The sequence below is a fragment of the Monodon monoceros genome, unplaced genomic scaffold, assembly GCF_005190385.1.
Source record: "Monodon monoceros isolate NGI ecotype Baffin Bay Population unplaced genomic scaffold, NGI_Narwhal_1 Super_Scaffold_6, whole genome shotgun sequence".
Lineage (NCBI taxonomy): Eukaryota > Metazoa > Chordata > Mammalia > Artiodactyla > Monodontidae > Monodon > Monodon monoceros.
In genome coordinates, this window is record NW_021703783.1 from 16,970,625 (window position 1) to 16,990,233 (window position 19,609).

At 36.8% G+C, this 19,609-nt stretch overlaps 1 protein-coding gene across 8 annotated transcripts in view; it reads right to left on the minus strand.

Moving 5' to 3' along the window:
* The window catches only part of ABCC9 (ATP binding cassette subfamily C member 9), a 149,419-nt gene extending 134,890 nt beyond the window's left edge, over window positions 1–14,529 (minus strand). For 4 of the 8 annotated variants that reach the window (XR_003791130.1, XM_029205513.1, XM_029205512.1 and 1 more), the window contains exons 1-6: window positions 14,362–14,529; window positions 13,897–14,011; window positions 11,321–11,381; window positions 9,823–9,984; window positions 6,897–7,038; window positions 1,937–2,058 (exon numbers count right to left, since the gene is read on the minus strand). Coding sequence is in view for 7 of the 8 variants with exons in the window: in XM_029205513.1 (XP_029061346.1) it covers window positions 1,937–2,058; window positions 6,897–7,038; window positions 9,823–9,964 (406 nt within the window). In the remaining variant the exon portion in view is untranslated. Of the gene's footprint in view, window positions 1–1,936; window positions 2,059–6,896; window positions 7,039–9,822; window positions 9,985–11,320; window positions 11,382–13,896; window positions 14,012–14,051; window positions 14,160–14,357 lie in introns of those variants that run through there. The other 4 variants (XM_029205508.1, XM_029205509.1, XM_029205510.1 and 1 more) reach the window with 4 other exon arrangements.
* Window positions 14,530–19,609: the final 5,080 nt, after the last annotated feature.

Sequence of the window (19,609 nt, forward strand, 5' to 3'; positions counted from 1 at the left end):
AAGTCTTACACAGAAGAGTTTACACTGTATTATTCAATTTATGTGAAGTTCTAGAACAGGCGACTCTAATCCACGGTGAGAAAAAAATCGGTTAGATGTGCCTCTACAGAGATGAAAATGAGGATTGATTAGTAAGGGGCACAAGAAAATTTTCACGGATGCTGACAGTGTTCTAGATCATGATAGGGTTATACAGGTGTATGCATTTAACAAATTAAGATTTCTGTACTTCGGTTTGTAAATTTTATCTCACAAAAAGAACTGCAAACAAATATTTAACTTTAGCTAATAATATGCATGCTGAAATAATCAGGGAGTGATGAATAGCAACGCCTGTGACTTACTTTAAAATGCATCAAAACATTAAGATGAATTGATGGATGAATAGGGGAGTGGAAAGATGTAGATATTTGATAAAATAAATAGAAAAAAATGTATACTGAAGAATCTAGGTGGTAGAAAAATAAGTATTCATCTAATGCTTTCAACTTTCTGTATGTTTGGTGATGTTCGTAATATAATGTTGGGACAAAATTACCAGTTCTGGGTTCTTAACATGTGTGATTCTTCTAAGTCCAAATATTTCTCTCCTAAAATAAGAAGAAAGTTAGACTAGCTTTTAACCCTATAAGTCCTTCCAGAAATATGATCAAATTGTGCCCTCTGTCTTGTATCTACATAAAAATTTAGAGCCAGATTCTGACTGCATTTCCTTCAAAATATTATTAAATTGCACATTTCCTTTCTAATTACATCTTATAACTCTTATATCCACATCAGTTTTTCAGAAACTTAATGTCAAGAGTATTGAATTCCCAATGTTATTTGTATTTTTGCTGTTGCCTTTTTTTGGCATCTACATAAGAAGATTTCCGTAATAATATCTGCCTACAATTTTATACCAAACGGCTTTCTATTAAGATAATTCTGACTTGGACAAGCCTTTTAAATTAATATTGAACCCTGACAACTTGTTTTTATTTGATTACCTTTGCTGAATCATATAATGTGACGCAACACAGAATTAAATAATCAGCACGTATCACTTATTCATTTCAAATTTTAATGTCCTCTGGATAAACAAATAAAATAATATTTGTGTGGTTTAATCATTCCTTTTCCTAACTGCTATATTCAGTAGTCAATGTCATTTTCATCAAATAACAATCAAACGAAATCCATGAACCTTAGAAAACTGTAAACATTTACTCACACAAAAACATACAACCCTGCCTACCATTTTAGAGGACACACAGTCCCCTGCAGCCCATGCATAATCCACGTTCTGTAACTTCACCTCAGCTTTCTATATGAAAGTGTACACCAAGGAATGCAAGGATGGATCACAGTATTACATGTAACTATTTGGGATGAGTTCTTTATTTCAGCATAAAGCAAAAAATAAAATTAGGAAAACTTTAGACAGCCTCTGATTTCCACAGGACAAGAAGGCAAGAGAGGCTTATAAAAAGTAATGTTAGGCAGGATGTAGATGTGAGGGGCTATGCTTTGGGGGCAGCTGCTTCTCAGGAGAGTATAGTTTTCAGCATGCAGTGAACCACACTCCACTGCAGAGAGGCCCCCGATGCCTCAATTCTAGGAATTCTCAATTCTAGCAATTCTAGGAAGAGTATGACATGCCCACAGCATCCATGAAAGACTTGGATCTTCGGAAAATGCCTCAGGCCTCCAAACCAGAGGCAGAAACACGCAGAACTAGCTGGGGTGACTTGCTCATCAGATGTCCTGAGGGGATAGAGTTTTCACAGCCTATAATAACTCAACTTACTTCATCTCCACATTTAATGGGAGACTAAAGAAGAATTCTCATGCCTTCCAATCCCTACCCTCGCTGAAAGCATTTATTATGAGGAAAAAGAAAAACAAATAGCTCTTGGGGGAAAAACAACAATTACAACACTTGGATCATACTTACCTAAAAGTAATTTAGGAAAATTTGATGTTTCAATATTATGATAATATACTATTGAAGTTGTAGTGGCAACAAATCCCATCACGGCCGGCATGAAGAGGTGGAGATGTCGCGACTCGCGCCGTCTACAGAGAGCGGGACAGTATCAGTGTCTACAGCTGATGGTTCCAGACAGCGTCACATTTTGTTTCCAACTTTTTCATTAAAACGTTCTCTCAGCAATATTTAAAATACAGAATGAGGTATTTTATATACAGAATGCTACGAGAATATATAAGGAAGATTACATTGGGAGACATGATTCTGCTGAAAAGACTTACCCTCACATGGAGGGCTGGGTAAATACAGCTAAACAAGATGTTACAGTGCTTACAACAAAAGCAAATGTATAACAATTCCTATACTGAAGGGCAGAACTGCTGAAATAATTTAACACCTGAAGCGAGTAAAAACAATCAGCTGAATATGAACTCTACTGTATGTTAAAGTACATTTATTCTTTTGATAGTTTTCCCAAACTTTATGGCCTTCAGTGGCTTCTCCATTTTCATTAATTCATTCAACACATATGTGTTTGCTGGTCCAGACACTATTAGATTGTGGGATGCAACAGTGAACAAGACAAGATATAGTGTCTGTGGTCACAAAGTCTACAGTCTATTGAGAAGAACAATAGGAAATAGGGAATTATAACACAGGTGAAGGGACTGGGAATGCATGCAAAGCTAGTGCCTGAGACAGAGAAAGCCTTGAGAAAGGAGTGACTTCTAAACTGAGACCTTAAGAAGAGGAATTGCTCCTTAGAGGAAGTAGAGGAAGACTGTTCCAGGAAGAGGGTCTAGATACATCCAAGGGTACTACTACAAGCAATTCAGTGTGGCTGCAAGAACACAAGACTTCATTCTGAGGGCAATAAAGAGCTTCAGGTGGATTGGAAATATGCCAGGACAGATGTGCATGGTAGACAGCCCTCAAGTCCATTTGTATTAATAATACCATACAGTTAAACATTTACATTTTCTCAAATTATTGAAATATATTGGTACACAAACGGTATAGAGAAGGAAGTAAATAGTTCAAGAGTGAAGGAAAGAGGAAGATTTGGGAAGGTCATTTCAGAAAAGGTATAGTTGACAATGAGAATTGAAATATAAAAAGGAAGCCACTAGTCAGGAAAGTGGTGGAAGAGCACTTAACAAACAGGGAACAGAATGTGTAAAATTCCAAGTAGTTTAATGTTCTTTAAATAGTAAGTTTGAGATCAGATGTACTATGAAAGGCATTGTATGCCATGGTAAGGAGCTAAAATCTAATCTTGCATAAAACAGAAATACTTTAACAGGAAAGTGGTAGAATAAGATTAGGGTTTTAGAGACAGATCAATCTGGTAGTAGTGTGGATGATGGAGTTGGTAGGTACTGTGTGTGTCTGAGGTGAAGAGAGAGACACAGAAGAAGGAAAGTAGTTAGTAAACTATGGGGAGAGGCCAGGTGAGAGATGATGAAAGCCTGAGTTGAGCTTTGGCAGCAGTAACATGAAGGAGATAATACAGTCTTTTGACAGTCTTTTTCTCCCTTCTCTTTGGACCACAGTAAGCCTTAGAAGAGTCACTTTTGGAGTAGGGTAACTTAGAGGTTAGAGTGATGAGACCTTTACATGCAGAAGTAATTTGCATGTATGAGTCAGGAAGGTGTTTTGCAGGTATGTTACAGGCTTACTTTAAACCATTTCACTTATGCTCCAAAGTAACTGTAATTTAATGTTGGTAGAATAGCAAATTATGAATAGCTTTAAATGTATGCTTAAAGTCATATGTTCACTTGGAAAAGACTGTCAAAATGAACAGGACTTAGCGTTAGGGTATGAGTGTGACGGTGATGGAGATGTAGAGAACAATTCTCAGAGTGCTTGGGCAGATGGTGATAAGATTTTAAGAGGAAGAGCCCATTGGAGAGAGGAATGTGTGGATTGTGAAGGTGTCTAATAAACACGCAAAAGAAGATGCCTAAAAGGCAAGTGTATGTGGAGATCTGGAACATAATCAGGGACATTTGGAGTTATTAATACAAAGAGGGTAATGAAAATGTGATAGTACTATGACAGCGTAAGAGCTGGCTTAAAAACCACCCACCTCCTCCCAGAAACAGTTCAAATAATCAAAGAGAAAAAGTAGGAAATAAATAGTTCATCGTTACAGAAATTAAGAAATGCTTCTAATATTCTTTAATTATTGAAGCAAAGAAAGAATCAAAAGGCCACTTAATATTTAGAAAATTTAAAAATTAGCACACTACCCATCAAGGCCTATGAAATGTGGTCAAAACCATACCCAGAAGAAAATTATAATCTTAAACATATTCAATAAGAAATTATTATAATAAATAAATTAAGTAGTCAATTCAAGAAGTTAGAAAAAGAATAACAAACAGTAAGGGAGGCAACAATAAAGGATTAATAAAGATAGCAGAAGCTACAGTAAGGGTTATATTTACTTTATTTATTAGGAATTTAATATGTTTCTTAACCATACTAGTATTTTTATTAAGATTTCTATCACATTGTAACTGCTCTACTTACAATGTAGTATAGTTTTTGAGTGTCCCAAAACCCTATTCTTTCCTTTAACCTCTATTATTTTTAGAGAAAAATTTGCAGACTTAAGTGTTTTGGTAGAAGCATAAATATCCCATTATAGCAGAAAATCTTTAGTCAGAAAGTTAGAGAGAAAACCAAAAACTATATAGCACAGAAAACAAAAGAACAATTTCAAAAAAAGAGAAAATGATAGAAATGAAAACCTAAATGAAAACACAATAATATTGAAGATTTTAATTTACACTTTTTGAATTTGATGGATTAAATAATATAAAAATAATGAACACACAGGACTGTAGCAATCCAATGAGTAAACTCAATAAAATTTTGTCTCCTATAAAGAATATATATTATTTAATACTCATTAATTACTTATAAAATGATGGAATATTTGACTATAATGAAGATGTTAATGTCCCAGAAGGTATTCATTTAATAAATTACATGCTCTAATAATAAACCAATCAAATCAGATTAAAGAGCAAACTGAAAATGATTCCTAGACCTAGGAGAGTATCTCCACCAGAATCACAAATTATTTAGATAGAAATAAAAAAGAGAATACTTCTTAGGAAAACCAGTGCAAAACAAGATGTTTCAAAAGAAAAATTAATAGCTTTAATATTTGTATTACTAAAAAGGAAAATCAAATATTCAATCAGGAAAGCCTGTGCATTGTTTCACTAATTATAATGGGCATTTGTGATGTTTTTGGTAAAAAACAGTTCTTAAAATTTTGTTAAAAAAAAAAAAAGAAAGAAGGAAACAAGGCATGATCAGAGGTGTCAAATATAATAAGTATGTTAAAGAGGAAAAGATGTCCATGAAGGCATCATTAATGTTCTCTGGGATACTTGTAGAAGTAGTTTCTGGAATAGGACAAGGCATGAGAGAAAGCAAACAAAATCTTTGGGTTCAGAAGTAACTGGAAGATGTCTTTTGGAGAGTCCTGGATGAAAAGGGGAAGGAGAAGAGTCTGCAGCAAAAGAATGGGAGAGGGTAGCACAAGATCAAAGGTGTATTTCTGCTTGTTTTTAGCATGGGTCTCTTATATCACCATGGCTATAAAAAAAGTTTCCGTCGTTAGCACATGTCCTCATTGTTAGCTCAGCCTCTGTCCTAAGTCTCTGACTGAATCTACACATCAACCATGAGGCTGGAAAGGAGGTCTCATCCTTGCCCACACGATGTCAAGCTTTTAGGACACATGGGACTTCCACTATATACAAGTACATAAAAACACGGAGAGTTAGCCTATATGTTAAGGGAATAAAAAAATGAAGACTAGAATTGGATACGCTAATAAAATATAATACAAAAATGCCAAAGAGTTGTAAGCAATTCTCAATAACAGCCAATAAGCTTCTAAATGCTTGGAGAGGCGACATATCTTAGGGTCTCTGATTTTCCTTTCAATCAGAAACTAACATGTGCACATATATGCAAAGAACTGTCATAAAACATTACAAAATAGATGGCTCCATGACAAAACTCTTGAAGTTTCATTCCTTGTTAACTGCGACAGAAAAACGTAAACCTCAGGAGAGGTTCTTATTCGATAAGAGGAAAATGATTTTCAAAACTTTCTGTTTTAGACTTTAAAGATCTTTTCATATCAATTCTTCAATGAAAGATATACCATTTAGTGTAATTTTGTAATCGAAATTTTCCTATTACTTGAGTTTATTTTCTGTTACTATGTGATAAAAATATTTCTCCCACATTATGTTCAAGTTCAATAGAATGCATTACATTCTAACTGCCTAATACAAACTTCTTCTTTTATAAGAATGACAAAATTCCTTCAAAAATAGGGGTTTCATGACAAATCCTGATTTTGAAATAGTTATGTGCTTTGCCTCAATTTGTAGCTGTATCCTCACTGGTTCTCAGACTCCTTTAATGCCTGCCTCATCTATCTTTGCTATTTTACAAAGTAAATTGAAATATCTGAGAACTGGGTATATATATTTATACATAAATATATAACCATTGGACCTATATGTTAAAATAGACAATCCTTCTTGCTATTTATATCTATTTTGAAAGATAAGGTAAACGTCAAAATGTTTAAAAAGAGAGAACTTTCTGCCAGGGCTTTGTAGACAAAGGAGCGAAGAAACAGAAAGCACAGCAATGAGCACAAGCCCCAGAGATCCGAACTTGTATTATCAGAGAAAGGATGCAGCACCACAAAAATACAGACAACATGCATGTTGATCGTATAAAATGGGTGACAGCTGTGGCGCCTAATAAGTTATAACCAAACAGTTAAGGCTTACTTGGTAGGTTACACTCTTAACTGCTATCCATAGCAACAGTACCCACTAGGATTGCGTAATCCCATTAACTAAGTGGAGTCACTTACGAATCTGAAACGATGCCTTCTGCTATTTCACACACATGCACAAATAGGAGGGCAAACGTAAGAATCCATCTCAGGTTGTGTCCAGGAAAATGAAGCCACGTATTGTGATGAATTTGTACTTTTGAGCTTTGACTCCCCCACCCTGAAAAAGGTAAAGAGATAAACAAAGGATCAATTAGAATCATGGAAATAATTTACATTGTGATATGCTGGGTGGCAGTGGGGTCCTGAAACCTTATTCCTTTCTAGGATAGCAATAGAAATCCTGGGCTATTTTCATTATGTTAAAAAAAAAAAAAGAACAACTTCAATTAATTTTTCCAAGACTGCCTAGGTTAACATCCTAACATTTGTTGCCTTGCTTAGGAATAACACAAACTCTGGATGACAACCTGGTTATCTCACGCTCATTAAGCTCTTACTGACAGGTCTCTGATTCACTCCAAAGAAAAATAAATTAATGATGATATTAATAAAAGCTATTTGGAGTCTCAAATCTTTCAAAAGATGGGATCTGTGGGAGGACTGACCGAAAAAAAACCCCATACTTGATGATGAAATATAGGACCCATTGGTTGAGTCAACTCTTAATCATATGCATATCATGCAAGAAAAATGATAACCTATGACCCAACTATTCAGCAGTGCTAGTGGTATTTTCTCAAAGAAAGCTAAAGTGTTGTTGATTGACAAGCTTGTAAGGAGGCTCAAGAACATTATAGGTTCACCCTTAGTTCCTCACTGAAGAAAAGAACTAGTTACCAGATTACGTTTTAGTAAAAATTTTGATGGTTTCCCCTCAAAAACACAGAGTAATGTCAACTCATATAGGAGGTGCTAAGAAAGGACCCCACTCTTGTCTCTTTTGTCACCGTTATTTTCTCAATTTTTTGAATACAGAGAAACCCCATACTTCAAGAATGAATGGGGGTGTGCGCTAAAAGTACTGAAGGAAGAAATTTCTGTATTTCTGGACAAAAGGGACCCCTAAAGCATTCTTTGAAAAGAATACTGATTCATATCTTAGTTGTTCATTATTTGAAAATTAGTTACATTTCACATATTCTACTCGAATTTATGCTGTAAATTCCTGCAGGCAAACTCTGTCTTTTTTTGCAACATTGCCATTTTCCTTATACCTGATACTTCTTTGAGATTTATGATTTCTCACTAACTGAAGGAGCCAATGTTATGGATCAGTAGTCTGCATTTTTCTCCACCATTTCCCTTTGACAATGTTAATTCCAATTCCACTTGATTCAAATACCCTTTTGCCAGCCTCTGTGTTCCCTGCTAGAGATACAAACAGGACTGTAATAATAATGGCTCTCAATAAGTTAACTGGATGTCAAAAAGGAATTATTAATTGTAAAATTGCAGTAAAAAACAATGTTCTACTTTTGGCCAAAGGGCATTCTAAATGTCCTACAAATGCCACCACACATACAACAAGAAGTCCTGGTCCCAATATATTTAATGTCTATGCATTTGTTTGACATGAATAACTATGTACCAAGAGTTATGTTGGCCTCTGCATAATATATGTCATATAACAGAAATCCTTTGGTCACTTTTAGAATGATAGGTACATACTAATCCCTCAATTAAGACCTGTTCAATGAAGAAATAAAAGCTTACAAATTATTTTTAAACATTTCTTTAAAGCGGATCCTTACATTATGCTTGCTTGCTTTTTTTTTTTTTTTTTTTTTCTTTTTTGCGGTATGTGGGCCTCTCACTGTTGTGGCTTCTCCCGTTGCGGAGCACAGGCTCTGGACGCGCAGGCTCAGCGGCCATGGCTCACGGGCCCAGCCGCTCCGCAGCATGTGGGATCTTCCCGGACCAGGGCACGAACCCGCATCCCCTGCATCGGCAGGCGGACTCTCAACCACTGTGCCATCAGGGAAGCCCCTATGCTTGCTTTCTTAACAAAACAGTCTTGATTGTTTTCTCATTTATTTTTATGAGCAAAATCATGCATGGAAATATTAAGTACCAAATTCAAAATAGTGGTTACCTCTTTTGAAAGGACAGGAACATAGGATGCAGGAAGAGTAAGAGGATCAGGACATGGTATTCATACTTTTAGATTCCTTAAAGTGAGTGTGGTAAAGTCAATAAATGTTTATTACATTAACCTCTGTCATTTTTATATATGAAAAATATTTTATAATTTTAAAAGGTCTATTTTGGTTATTTTGGAAAAGTTATACAAATTATACATAGTTGCTCTAAATAATTGTATTTTGTGTGGACATATATATATATATATGTAAACTGCAAAATAATAGGGAAAACTATATTTTTACCTTCTTCCTAAATAGTTTGCACATGTACTCTTTCTACCTGAAACACACCCTATTTTTTACTTGCACGCTCTGTATCTTTCAAGTCCCCAAACATGTCACTCTATGCATTGTCCCCACCAGCCCCAAAGAGAGTTAGTTGCTCTGGCAGGCAAACGCCCAGGATAATTTGTTCCCGTATCTGTAAATGCGCTTACAAGGTGGTGTTGGCATTTCTCTTCACTTTCTGACACACTTGTTTCACTGGAAAATTCCTGTGAATATTCCAGGCAAGTACTGTGTTTTACCCATTTTTCATTCTCTTCACCTAGCACAAAGCAAGCACTCACCAAATACTTTTGATCTATCTCATATAATTCTCTTTTCCTCTTTTTAAAAAACTGCTGCTACTTGAAGTCCATTTCTAAGAAGGTATGTGACTTCTACTTTATCTATAGAATATCAAACGCCAAAAACATAAGTAATTGGAAAACGAAACACTTGCTTGTTCTTTTCCCACAGACTTACATGCTAGTTCTTGTGCTGGAGAAATTACATCAACATTATACCAAATCTCAGCCATTAACAAGACTCTTCTTATAAACGCTAGGTGATGAACTGTAGGACAGTAGGTTACTTACCAATAAACAATATTGGAAAAGTGATAAACAACAGGAAGACGTGAGGGACCAGGTTGAGGGCATCCACAAAACAGGGATTTTGCAACACACCATCATAGATATTATATGAAGAAATATTGTTACCACAGAATGAAAGGCTCATTTCTTCTTATATAGTTTACTCTAAAAGGGAGAGAAAGGAGGAAAAGCCTCTTATTATGAAATTCTCCTTCATTAAATTATAGACTTAAAGAGGTGTTATATCATAAAATTAACCCCCTTTATCTTTGCAGTTGAGGAAATAGAAAACTCTATGCCAAAGTTATTCAAGATTTACTTATAAAGGCCTTATACCTTCCATAAGATCCACTTTTCAATAGGTTTTTTATCTAGATTAAAATATTCCATTTTAACTTGGAAAATACATAATAATTGATATCTACCAATAGTGGTAGCTCAAAGGAGTGTTTGTCTAAATAAATAATCAAAAACCAAAAATGGTTGTTTATCAAGAAAAAGGGGGAAAAATGAAACTGACTGAAAAGTCAAAATGGTATAATATCAAATCCTTTCCCATGGTTATTCATTGAAAATGCGTTCACAAACAACTTCAGCTGGACACAATTTACTGCAACATTTCATCCATTGCAGGAAATAGTAATACAAAGAGACCAACTGGGAGGCAACCAGCACACAGCCTTTTTCTGAACAACAGAAAAATCAAGCGTTTAAGACTAATTAAATATAATTCAATGACAAGTTAATGAAACTACTCAGGTCAAAGGGTCACAGCCTATTCTTACATGAAATGCACCCTACTCAAGTTTTGAAACAAAGGATGTCTTTTTATTGGAAAGCTCTATTCCATTAGAGGAGAAGTGGACAAGCTTAGAGAAGAAGCAGAGGTCAAGATGACACACGGTTTTCTTAGCCATTGTTGGGATTCTGGCTTCTACTCTGAATGAAATGGAGCCACTGAGAGGGTGGAGATCAGAGGAGTGACAAGCTCTGACTTACAACATTTTCAATGAATTCTTACTGCTGTGCCGAAACATGGTCTAAGAGCGAGGGTCTATTTCATCAAATGTGAAATGCCAGCAAGACTTTTAGCATTCGGAAAATTTCTTTTATAATGTCTACTATTTATTTAGCACCTACTAAATTCTGGGAACTTTGCGTACATTATTTAAGCCCTCAGAACAATGAAGAAACGTTTGTGGAGCTCTTCATATTTTACAGAGGATGCTATTGGTGTTCAGAGAGGTTCAATAACTTGCCAACCAGTAGAGTAGCCAGAATCCACAGACACGTGTCTGACTATAAACTATGTTCATCCCACTCCATCACATAGCTTCCAACCTATTTTTTTAAAGCAATCTCTTATCTATTCATATTAAAATAAGCAGCAGTTTAAGCTTTCAACCTCACTGGACTTTGTTTCTTTTCCATAATTATGTCACCTTGGATTCTGAGTTAGGTTATTCAAGCTTGGCAAAGGTTTAGATAACTAAAATAGTACCTTTTCTCTCTTCCCTTTCATTGATAATTGATTTAGTAATGGTCATGAATCATATTTTTTCCTAGAAAAAAACAAAATGTGTTATACAGAAAAGACTGGCAACAGTAGGCAAACTATTGGAGAAATCAAATTTTAAACAAAAATTTTACAAAACATATAAATAGAACAACTAGTTAGAAAGTCTGTGTATTAACAGTCTGTAAGTGGTCATATGGAATTCCTCTCATATTATTTCTGGTAACACTTTTTTTTCTTATGTTCTCTAGTCAAGACCTTTTTTCATCTTTTCAAAAAAAATGTTATATTTTTTTAAAAACTCAAGATGAAGTTATATACTTGCCAAATCCTTATCAACTGTTAAGGTTCTAAGCTAGATAAGGGAATTTTTAAAAGGACTTGAGATTTTTAAACTAGCAGTAAAAAGGAAGTTCTGAGTTTATAATTGTATGTTAGATGTATTTCTGGTAAAAATGAAGAAAACAGGAACTGAAAAATAATAGCTTGTAATGGAATTTTTAAGACTACATCCTTTACTTAATAGAAGTGATAAAAGGAAACTTTAAGTTCTCTTAATTGAAAGACATGTATAAACTGTTTCCTAGAACAAACCGGAAAATAATTTTTACTTTAGCTAGTTTTATAATCTTATCAAAAGTTATAGTATTCCAATTGGCTACATTTATAAACCTTGATATTTCATCATGATCACTGAGCCAGATGCTAAAATATAATCTGAATTTGCAAAACATATATATACTTCATTAACGATAAGCACTGCCTGCCTGGTATTTAATCAATCCTGAAACCTACCAATTAAGTAATCTTTGGATATGTAACTGTGGAAAGAAAACATTTGAAAAGGACAACAACTTGAAAAAGTCAAAGAATATTTTTAGCCATGCACTTGATGTCTGGGACTTTAGGCCATTAATTAATTAAGTGTAAAAATACTTCTTGATGCTGACCATGCACTGGGCACTAGGAGTTCAGCAGTGAACATAACAGAAACAGTCCCTGTGGTCTTAGGCTATATAAATCAGACTAGATTAATCCCAAACATTCTTGGTATAATGTAAAGGTATCCCAAACATTCTTGGTATAATGTAAAGGTTATGATCCAAAAGACAGGGAAATATACAATGACATAATGGCACTAAAATGCATACTTCATACTGGTAAAGTAAAAACTTTAGAATGACGTTTTTCTACCATTATCTTAACCTCACATTTCCCCTTGGCTCCCAGCCTGTTCACTGTCTCTCTCTGCATCCCTCCTTTTGCTTTTTCTTCTGCCTCTTCCTCTATCCTTTTCCCCATACCCCTTAGCCTTCTCCTCCCCAACACCCAGCCTGTATGCAGCACATTCTAATAACCAGCCCTTACTACAACCCAACACGGACAAAAAGAGGGAAAAAGTAAACTTATTGCAGATCTGTTGACATTGTGTTCACCTGAGGCGTTTTATTCAATCAGGATTTTTCATCTAATTCTTAAATCTCCAATTGTCATTCAGGGTTTCCCTCCCAAAACCCAAGTTAAGTTGGGAATGCTTTGGGAAGGGTATAAATTGCTGCTCTTGCTGGATAAATGCTGTCACATGATACCTACAGCCCCACCCCTTCTGGAGCTGTCTAGTTCAGCCAACACTGACAGAGGCCCCAGCATCCAGGGGGAGGGAGAGGGAAGGAGGCCAGATAGGAAGATATGACATTTTTCTCCCCGCAAGCATAAACCCACAGAAAGATGTTCAACTGTTTATGATAGCTGATAGGGTTGGAGAATTTGACTGAATGAACTTTAAAGACAAACACCAAAAGTGAAACTTCGATTCTAGGGACGGTCTGTAGAGTAGAAAACGTAAAACAAAAATATTCCTTGATGACCAAACATATGATTTCATGGCAAGAATACTACCCTCAGTATTCTTATGCCTTGAAATATATTGGGTGAAGTTCCACACCCTCAGGATTTAGAACATTTGGATTCAGTTGATGAATATAAAGTAAATAAGTGAAAACTAGCACTCTTTTCTGTTCACCCAGCAGACAGTGTCAGTTCTGATGGAACAGCAATCCCAGAGAATTTAACATGCTGGAAACACCTGAAGAAAACATGCTAAATGCAATATAAAAAGCTTGCATTCTCACACACAAAATAACTCATTCTTCAGTTATTCAGAGATTAACCAAATTATGATGTGAGACACAAACACAACATTTTAAAGAACTTACTCAAGGCTTTATCATCATCTAGGGTATGCTCAGGATCAGATCACTTAGGAAAACAAATGTAATTAAGTTATTTGAAGTTATTCAGTCCATGGTTCATAAAATACGAAGTAAAAGACATCTGTCTGTCTATCTATGTATGAATGACAGATCCAAGTAGAAAATCACAAGCAAAAAAGTCCCGACTTCTGATTTAATGCCTGAGCTGAAGCACCCATCGAAGTTCTACTGCATACCAAAGGAAATGTTGGAACAACTCAGCAGATAAGATTTCTTACACAGACACTCCAGTGATTCTTTTTTTTTTTTTAAATCCCACACTGGACAAATAAAGCAACAAATAAATACCTTGGGCAATCGCTTGACGCTGCTTCAAACCCCTACTGGCGCACTTGTACTACCTTCGGAACACCGGCTTCCTACACTGTCTTAAGTGTAAATTTAAAAGCAGGACGCAGAACTCCTATAAATCAAAGAGGAACACAAAGCAGATGGAAAGTTACCTCATGAACAAGACGGAAATGTCTGAGAGGGGAAAAAAAAAATGTAATAACTCCTTTCACTACATCCAGTTGGTTTAAGCAGGAGCCGACCAGAGTTTTCTAAGTAAAGCTGGAAACCTGATCTCCACGCCCTCTCTTTCCCGGCTGGGGCCCGGTCCCTTCATCCTAGAAATAGCGACGGCGAAGGCGAAGCGCCGCGAGAGTGCGCGGGAGCCTTCTGGTTGCCGAAAGATTAGATCAAAATCGACAGCTGAGAGTTTTCTGTAAAATTCTGAAACGCTATTTATGTAGAAGACACGGACTCACTTACTCCGAAGGCAGCGTTTCCTCCCCTGGCCGAAGCACGCCGGGCGCCGAGCGGATTATTTTTAGGGTAGTGGGAGATCAGCTGCTGCCTCCTATCGAGTTTCTCAACTGCACAAACTGCTCTGGGCTGGGGCGGACGCGGCGATTCCGAGGCAGGAAACTGGGAAGAAGCCCCGAGTGAACGCCGCGCCTGGGACTGGAGACCCTCCCCACCCCCGCTCGGCCCAGCTTTCCGCCGCGGAGCGGCAAACTTGGGGCGCGCGAGACACGGATTTTACAAGTAATGTGCGTCTCCCCAATTCATTAGACGCCGAAACTTAACAATCTACGATTCCGTTATCCCCAGAGTCGAGTTTCCCAACGTTAAAACACGCAAGGTCACTTGCACTTGGAATTTTTTTTACCCCAGGCTCTGTATGCGCCCTTGTATTAACCACATAAAGAAGCGGATTTGGGGGTTTCACCATTTTCCCCCTGAGCGGACCGGGGAAAGGAAGGGCTCATTCCACACGGAGGAAACGGCTGCCAGGCTGTATCCTTGCGTGGGAATGTCTCGCTTGAGCAACGCAAGCTCAAGCCGAATAATCGCCCCAGTGCCCCGGGAAACCTGGTGACTCCTCTGGACCAGTCGCCGCGCTCCCGAAGGGCGACCTTTAACCCTTGCCCCCCGAAAGTGGGGCTTTGGCTTCCCACGGGTTTACAATCAGTTCCCCTCACGCTTGTTCCCGACCAGAGAGATCATTACGTCTCAAGGAGATAACGTGTTTAACATACACTCACGCCACAAGAACTCCCCAACCCGGACGCAAGCAGTAAATTTTGCCCCGGGCAACCCTCTGTAATTAACACTTGTTTTTATCAGGGGGTCAGTCAACGTGAAATAACCATTGTTTTCTTCAACTGTCCTGATCTGAGAAAGGATGGTCAGCCCAGAGGGCTGGTGCCTCCGAGGCTCTGTGCGCGACCCCCGAGGAGCACCACTCCAGGCCCGCGGGCAGCCGGAGCTGGTCCCCAGACCCCAATCCCAAACCCCAAACCCCGGCGGCCGCTCCGACTCTGGGTCGAGCCGCCCCTCGCCCTGCCAGCCCCGGGCTTTCCCCGCGGGCGCCTCCCTCGGAAGGTCGCTGCTTTCCCGGGTGAGGCCCGGCCTCCTCGGCCAGCGACTGAAGCCGGGAGTCGCGGCCGCTAGGGGTCTGCGGGGCCTCGTGGGGTGGCACCGGGAGGGTCCCGGAGACTCTGGGCCCGCGTACTTTGAAAACGTGGCTACTGCACCCTGGAGCTGTTTGTAGCGACGCAGGCGCAGGTAGAAAGCGCGCTTCCAGGATGGGGATGCTGGGACTGTGGCCTGAACCGTGGCGACCCCGTGAGCAAGCCAGAAGGGAGACCAGAGGCTCCCAGCGCGTCTAGGAAGAGAGAACTGGAAATAAGGGGTGCAGATAATCCCCAGATACAGACTCTGAGTGTGACCTCACAAAATCAAGTTGACTTTGATATTTCATATATATAGATATAGATAGATATATAAGATATATATATCTAACAAATATTTATATTTGTTAGATATGTATAGCTAACAAAGATATATATATAACAAATAAGGTCATTTGTTACGATTAAAACTCATGCTTCAAAAAAAATTCTTCTTAAGTCAAACTTTGGGAAGTATGGAAAAGTATAAGGGTGACCAATATAAGCCCTCAAACTTATAAAACTACTGAAAACATTTAGTTATATTTTAACAAAAACAAAACAAGTGTAAGTGTTAAAAAGCATGGATCCAGGAGCCAGCCTGCTGTCAAATCCCGCTACCCTACTAGTTAGCTCAGAGACTTGGGACAAATTGTTTAATCCCTCTATCAATTTCTTCACATATTCAATGGGACGAATAAAAAAATGCATGCTTCATAGGCTTTATGTGAGGATAAATGAGGTAATCCCTTTAAAGCTCCGAGAGAGTGCCTGCCCCTTCAATAAAAGCTAAAACGTATGCTATTGTGATTATGTTTTCTATGCATATTTTATATTATTGGCAGCTGCAAAATAATTTGTCTCCTCACAGTATCTTTTAAAACAATTATTTTCTGATGGCATTTTAAAATCCTTGTAGAAATACTTTTAAATGGCTGCATCATGTTTCGTTTTGTGTCTATACCATAATTTTAAATCCATTTTCTTATTGTTGGTCAGAAAGTTGCCAGATTTTCAGTACCGTGGTTAATACTATGATGAACTTATTAATAAAAGGTTTTTTTTTTGTAGCAGATAGTTTCTTTAAGATACATTCTCAGAAAAGTAATTACAGGATCAAAAGTAGTAAATATTTTTAAAGCTGTAGATACAGAATGCATAACTACCTTTAGTTTGTGTAAACTCTCTCCAAACTCTACGAGATGACTTATTACACTTACACCCAAACCAGCAATGAATCTTCTTAACGTTTTAAAAAATCTTGTAATTTCACACATAACATGTTATTAACATCCAACGTTTTTCAAATGTTCATAAACTTTTGTATTCCCTCTATTAGGATCAGCTTGTTCACATACTTGTTCACCTAATGGGTTTTAATGAAGTTCCTATCATTTGCATAAACTTATAATAAGAGAGGGACATTAATCCTGTTTCATATATAGGACTAATATTTTTCCAATTTGTCATTGAAAAATGATGGTAGTTCTACCTTTACAAAAAATAAAAATAATTGTTTTTATACATTCTATACAGATTTATTAGAGCACACACCATGTGCTAGATCATGTGCGCACGGAGGTCCGTGATGAATCTGACCTGCAGGGTCTTTGCTTTCCTGGTGCTTCTTCCTAAAGGAAAGTTTACTTTGGCAAATCTGGTGCTTTTTACCACTGCATTGTATTCCAGTGCTTTAGTTAATAAATATTGACCTTCATTTATATTTTTTCAAGGTTTTTTAAGATTTGATTCCGGAATTTTTTTGGGCATATGCCATGGGATAAGAACCTAAATTCATATTTTATTTGTTACACCAACACCATTTACTGAATAATCTTTTTCCTTTGCCCTGATGTGTTATGCAACCTTTGTCATATATATATATATATATATATATATAATTATTTTATAATAAGATCTGTTTCTGAGCTACTTGTTCTGTTCAATTAATCTGTTTTTCAGTTTTTTCTATTACTATGATCAGATGGATATGATTATTATAGCTTTAAAGTATATTTTAACTGTGGTAGTGCCAGTCCTCTGTTTACTCTTTCCAAAATTTTCTTAGCTACTCTCTTTTGGAGATTTTATTGGAGTTTCGTTAAATCTAGGAATTAATTTATAAAGAAATGTCATGTTTTTAGTGTTCTGTCTTTTCCATTTAACTCTTCTTTTTATCTTGATATTAAATTTATATAGTTCTGTACATTTCTTGTAATGATTGGTCACACAAATTCTACATATTTGTTTTCATATTTTATACTGCTATTAAGAATACACTATTTTTTATGTTTTCAAGCTGATTATATATTTATCTTATATCCAGCCACTTTATTAAACTTTCTCAATAATCCCAGTATTGTTTTGCCATATCACCTTGACTTTCCAGAAAATATGACTTTTATCTACAGATAGTGGTATACTTGTGTTATGCACTGCATGTTTGTGTCCCCCCCCACTCCATCTTACATATTGAAACTCTAACCCTCAATGGCATTAGGAGGTGGGGCCTTTGGGAGGTAATTTGATTTAGATGATGTCATGAAGGTGGAGCTCCCATGATGGGATTCATGTCCTTATAAGAAGAGAAAGAGATAGAGCTCGCTTTCTCTGCTCTCTACCATGTGAGGACACACCAAGAAGGCAGATAGCTGCAAACCAGAGAGTGAGCCCTCACCAAGAACCAAATCTGCGGGTGCCTTGATGTTGGACTTCTTAGCCTCCACAACAGTAAGAGATAAGTGTTTGTTGTTTAAGCCTCCCAATCCATGGTAATTTGTTACAGCAGCCCAAAGTGACTAAGCCAACTTGTTTCCCTCTCTCAAATACTTACAGCTTAATTGTATTTTGTCTCTAATTTTATCAATTCTTAATTCCAGAACAGTGTTAACATTAAAAGAAGACAAAACATTTTTGTTTTCATTAGAAATATATACAATATATTTTAAAATCAACTTTGTTAAATATAATTTTCATAAAATAAAAACCATCCATTATACATGTAAAGTCTAAAATGCTTTGACATAACCATGATCCCAAAAAGATGTAGAATATTTTCATTCAAGTTCTCTTTTGCCTCTGGCTAGTCAGTCTCACCATCACCCACCTAGAGTAACCACTAATCTAAGGTCTATCACAAGAGATTAGTTTTGCCTATTTAGAAATGTCATATAAATGTAGTCATACAGTATAATTCTTTTGTGTCTGGCTTCTTTGGTTAAGCATAAAATTTCTGAGATTCATCCATGCTGTTGCATGCATCAGTAATTTATTCCTTTTTATTTCTGAGAACTCCATTGTACGAATATACCACAATTTGTTTATCCATTCACCTATAGATATACATTTGGGTTATTTCCAGTTTTTGACAATGATGAATAAAGCTTCAATGAAATTCTGTAAATATAGTTTTCATCTCTTTCAGGTAAATACCAAGCACTGGATTTGCTGGGTCATATAGTAATTGTACATTTAACTTTACAGAAATTGCCAAAATGTTCTCCAAAGTGATTAAAACATTCCTTCCAGAAAAGCATGAGAGTTCCAGTTGCTCCTTAGTCTTGGCAATATTTAGTATTGTTAGTGCTTTTTTATTGTTTTTGATTTTTTCTAATTTTAAACCTCATATGGGGTGTGGAGAGATTCCTGACTGTGGTTTTAATTCACATTTCCCTTATGACTAATGATTTTGAGCATATATTTTCATGAGTTTTTTGGTCATTCATATATCTTCTTGTGGTAAGCATAATTCTAAGATGACTTCCATGACCTTTGCTCCTGGTATTACTCCCATGATTACATTATGTTACATAGCAAAGGCATTTGGCAGATGTAATTAGAGTTACTAATTACTTGACTTTAAAAATAGGTAGATTATCCAGGTGGACTTCATTTAATCACATAAGCCCTTTAAGAGCAGAGAGTTTTCACAGGCTGATGGAAGAAAAAGTCAGATCTGAAGAACAAGAAAGATTCGATGTGAAGAGATTTTCTACTGCTTATATGAAGAGACCACAGCACAAGGACTTGAGAGTAGCCTCTAGAAGCTGAACACAGTCCCCAGC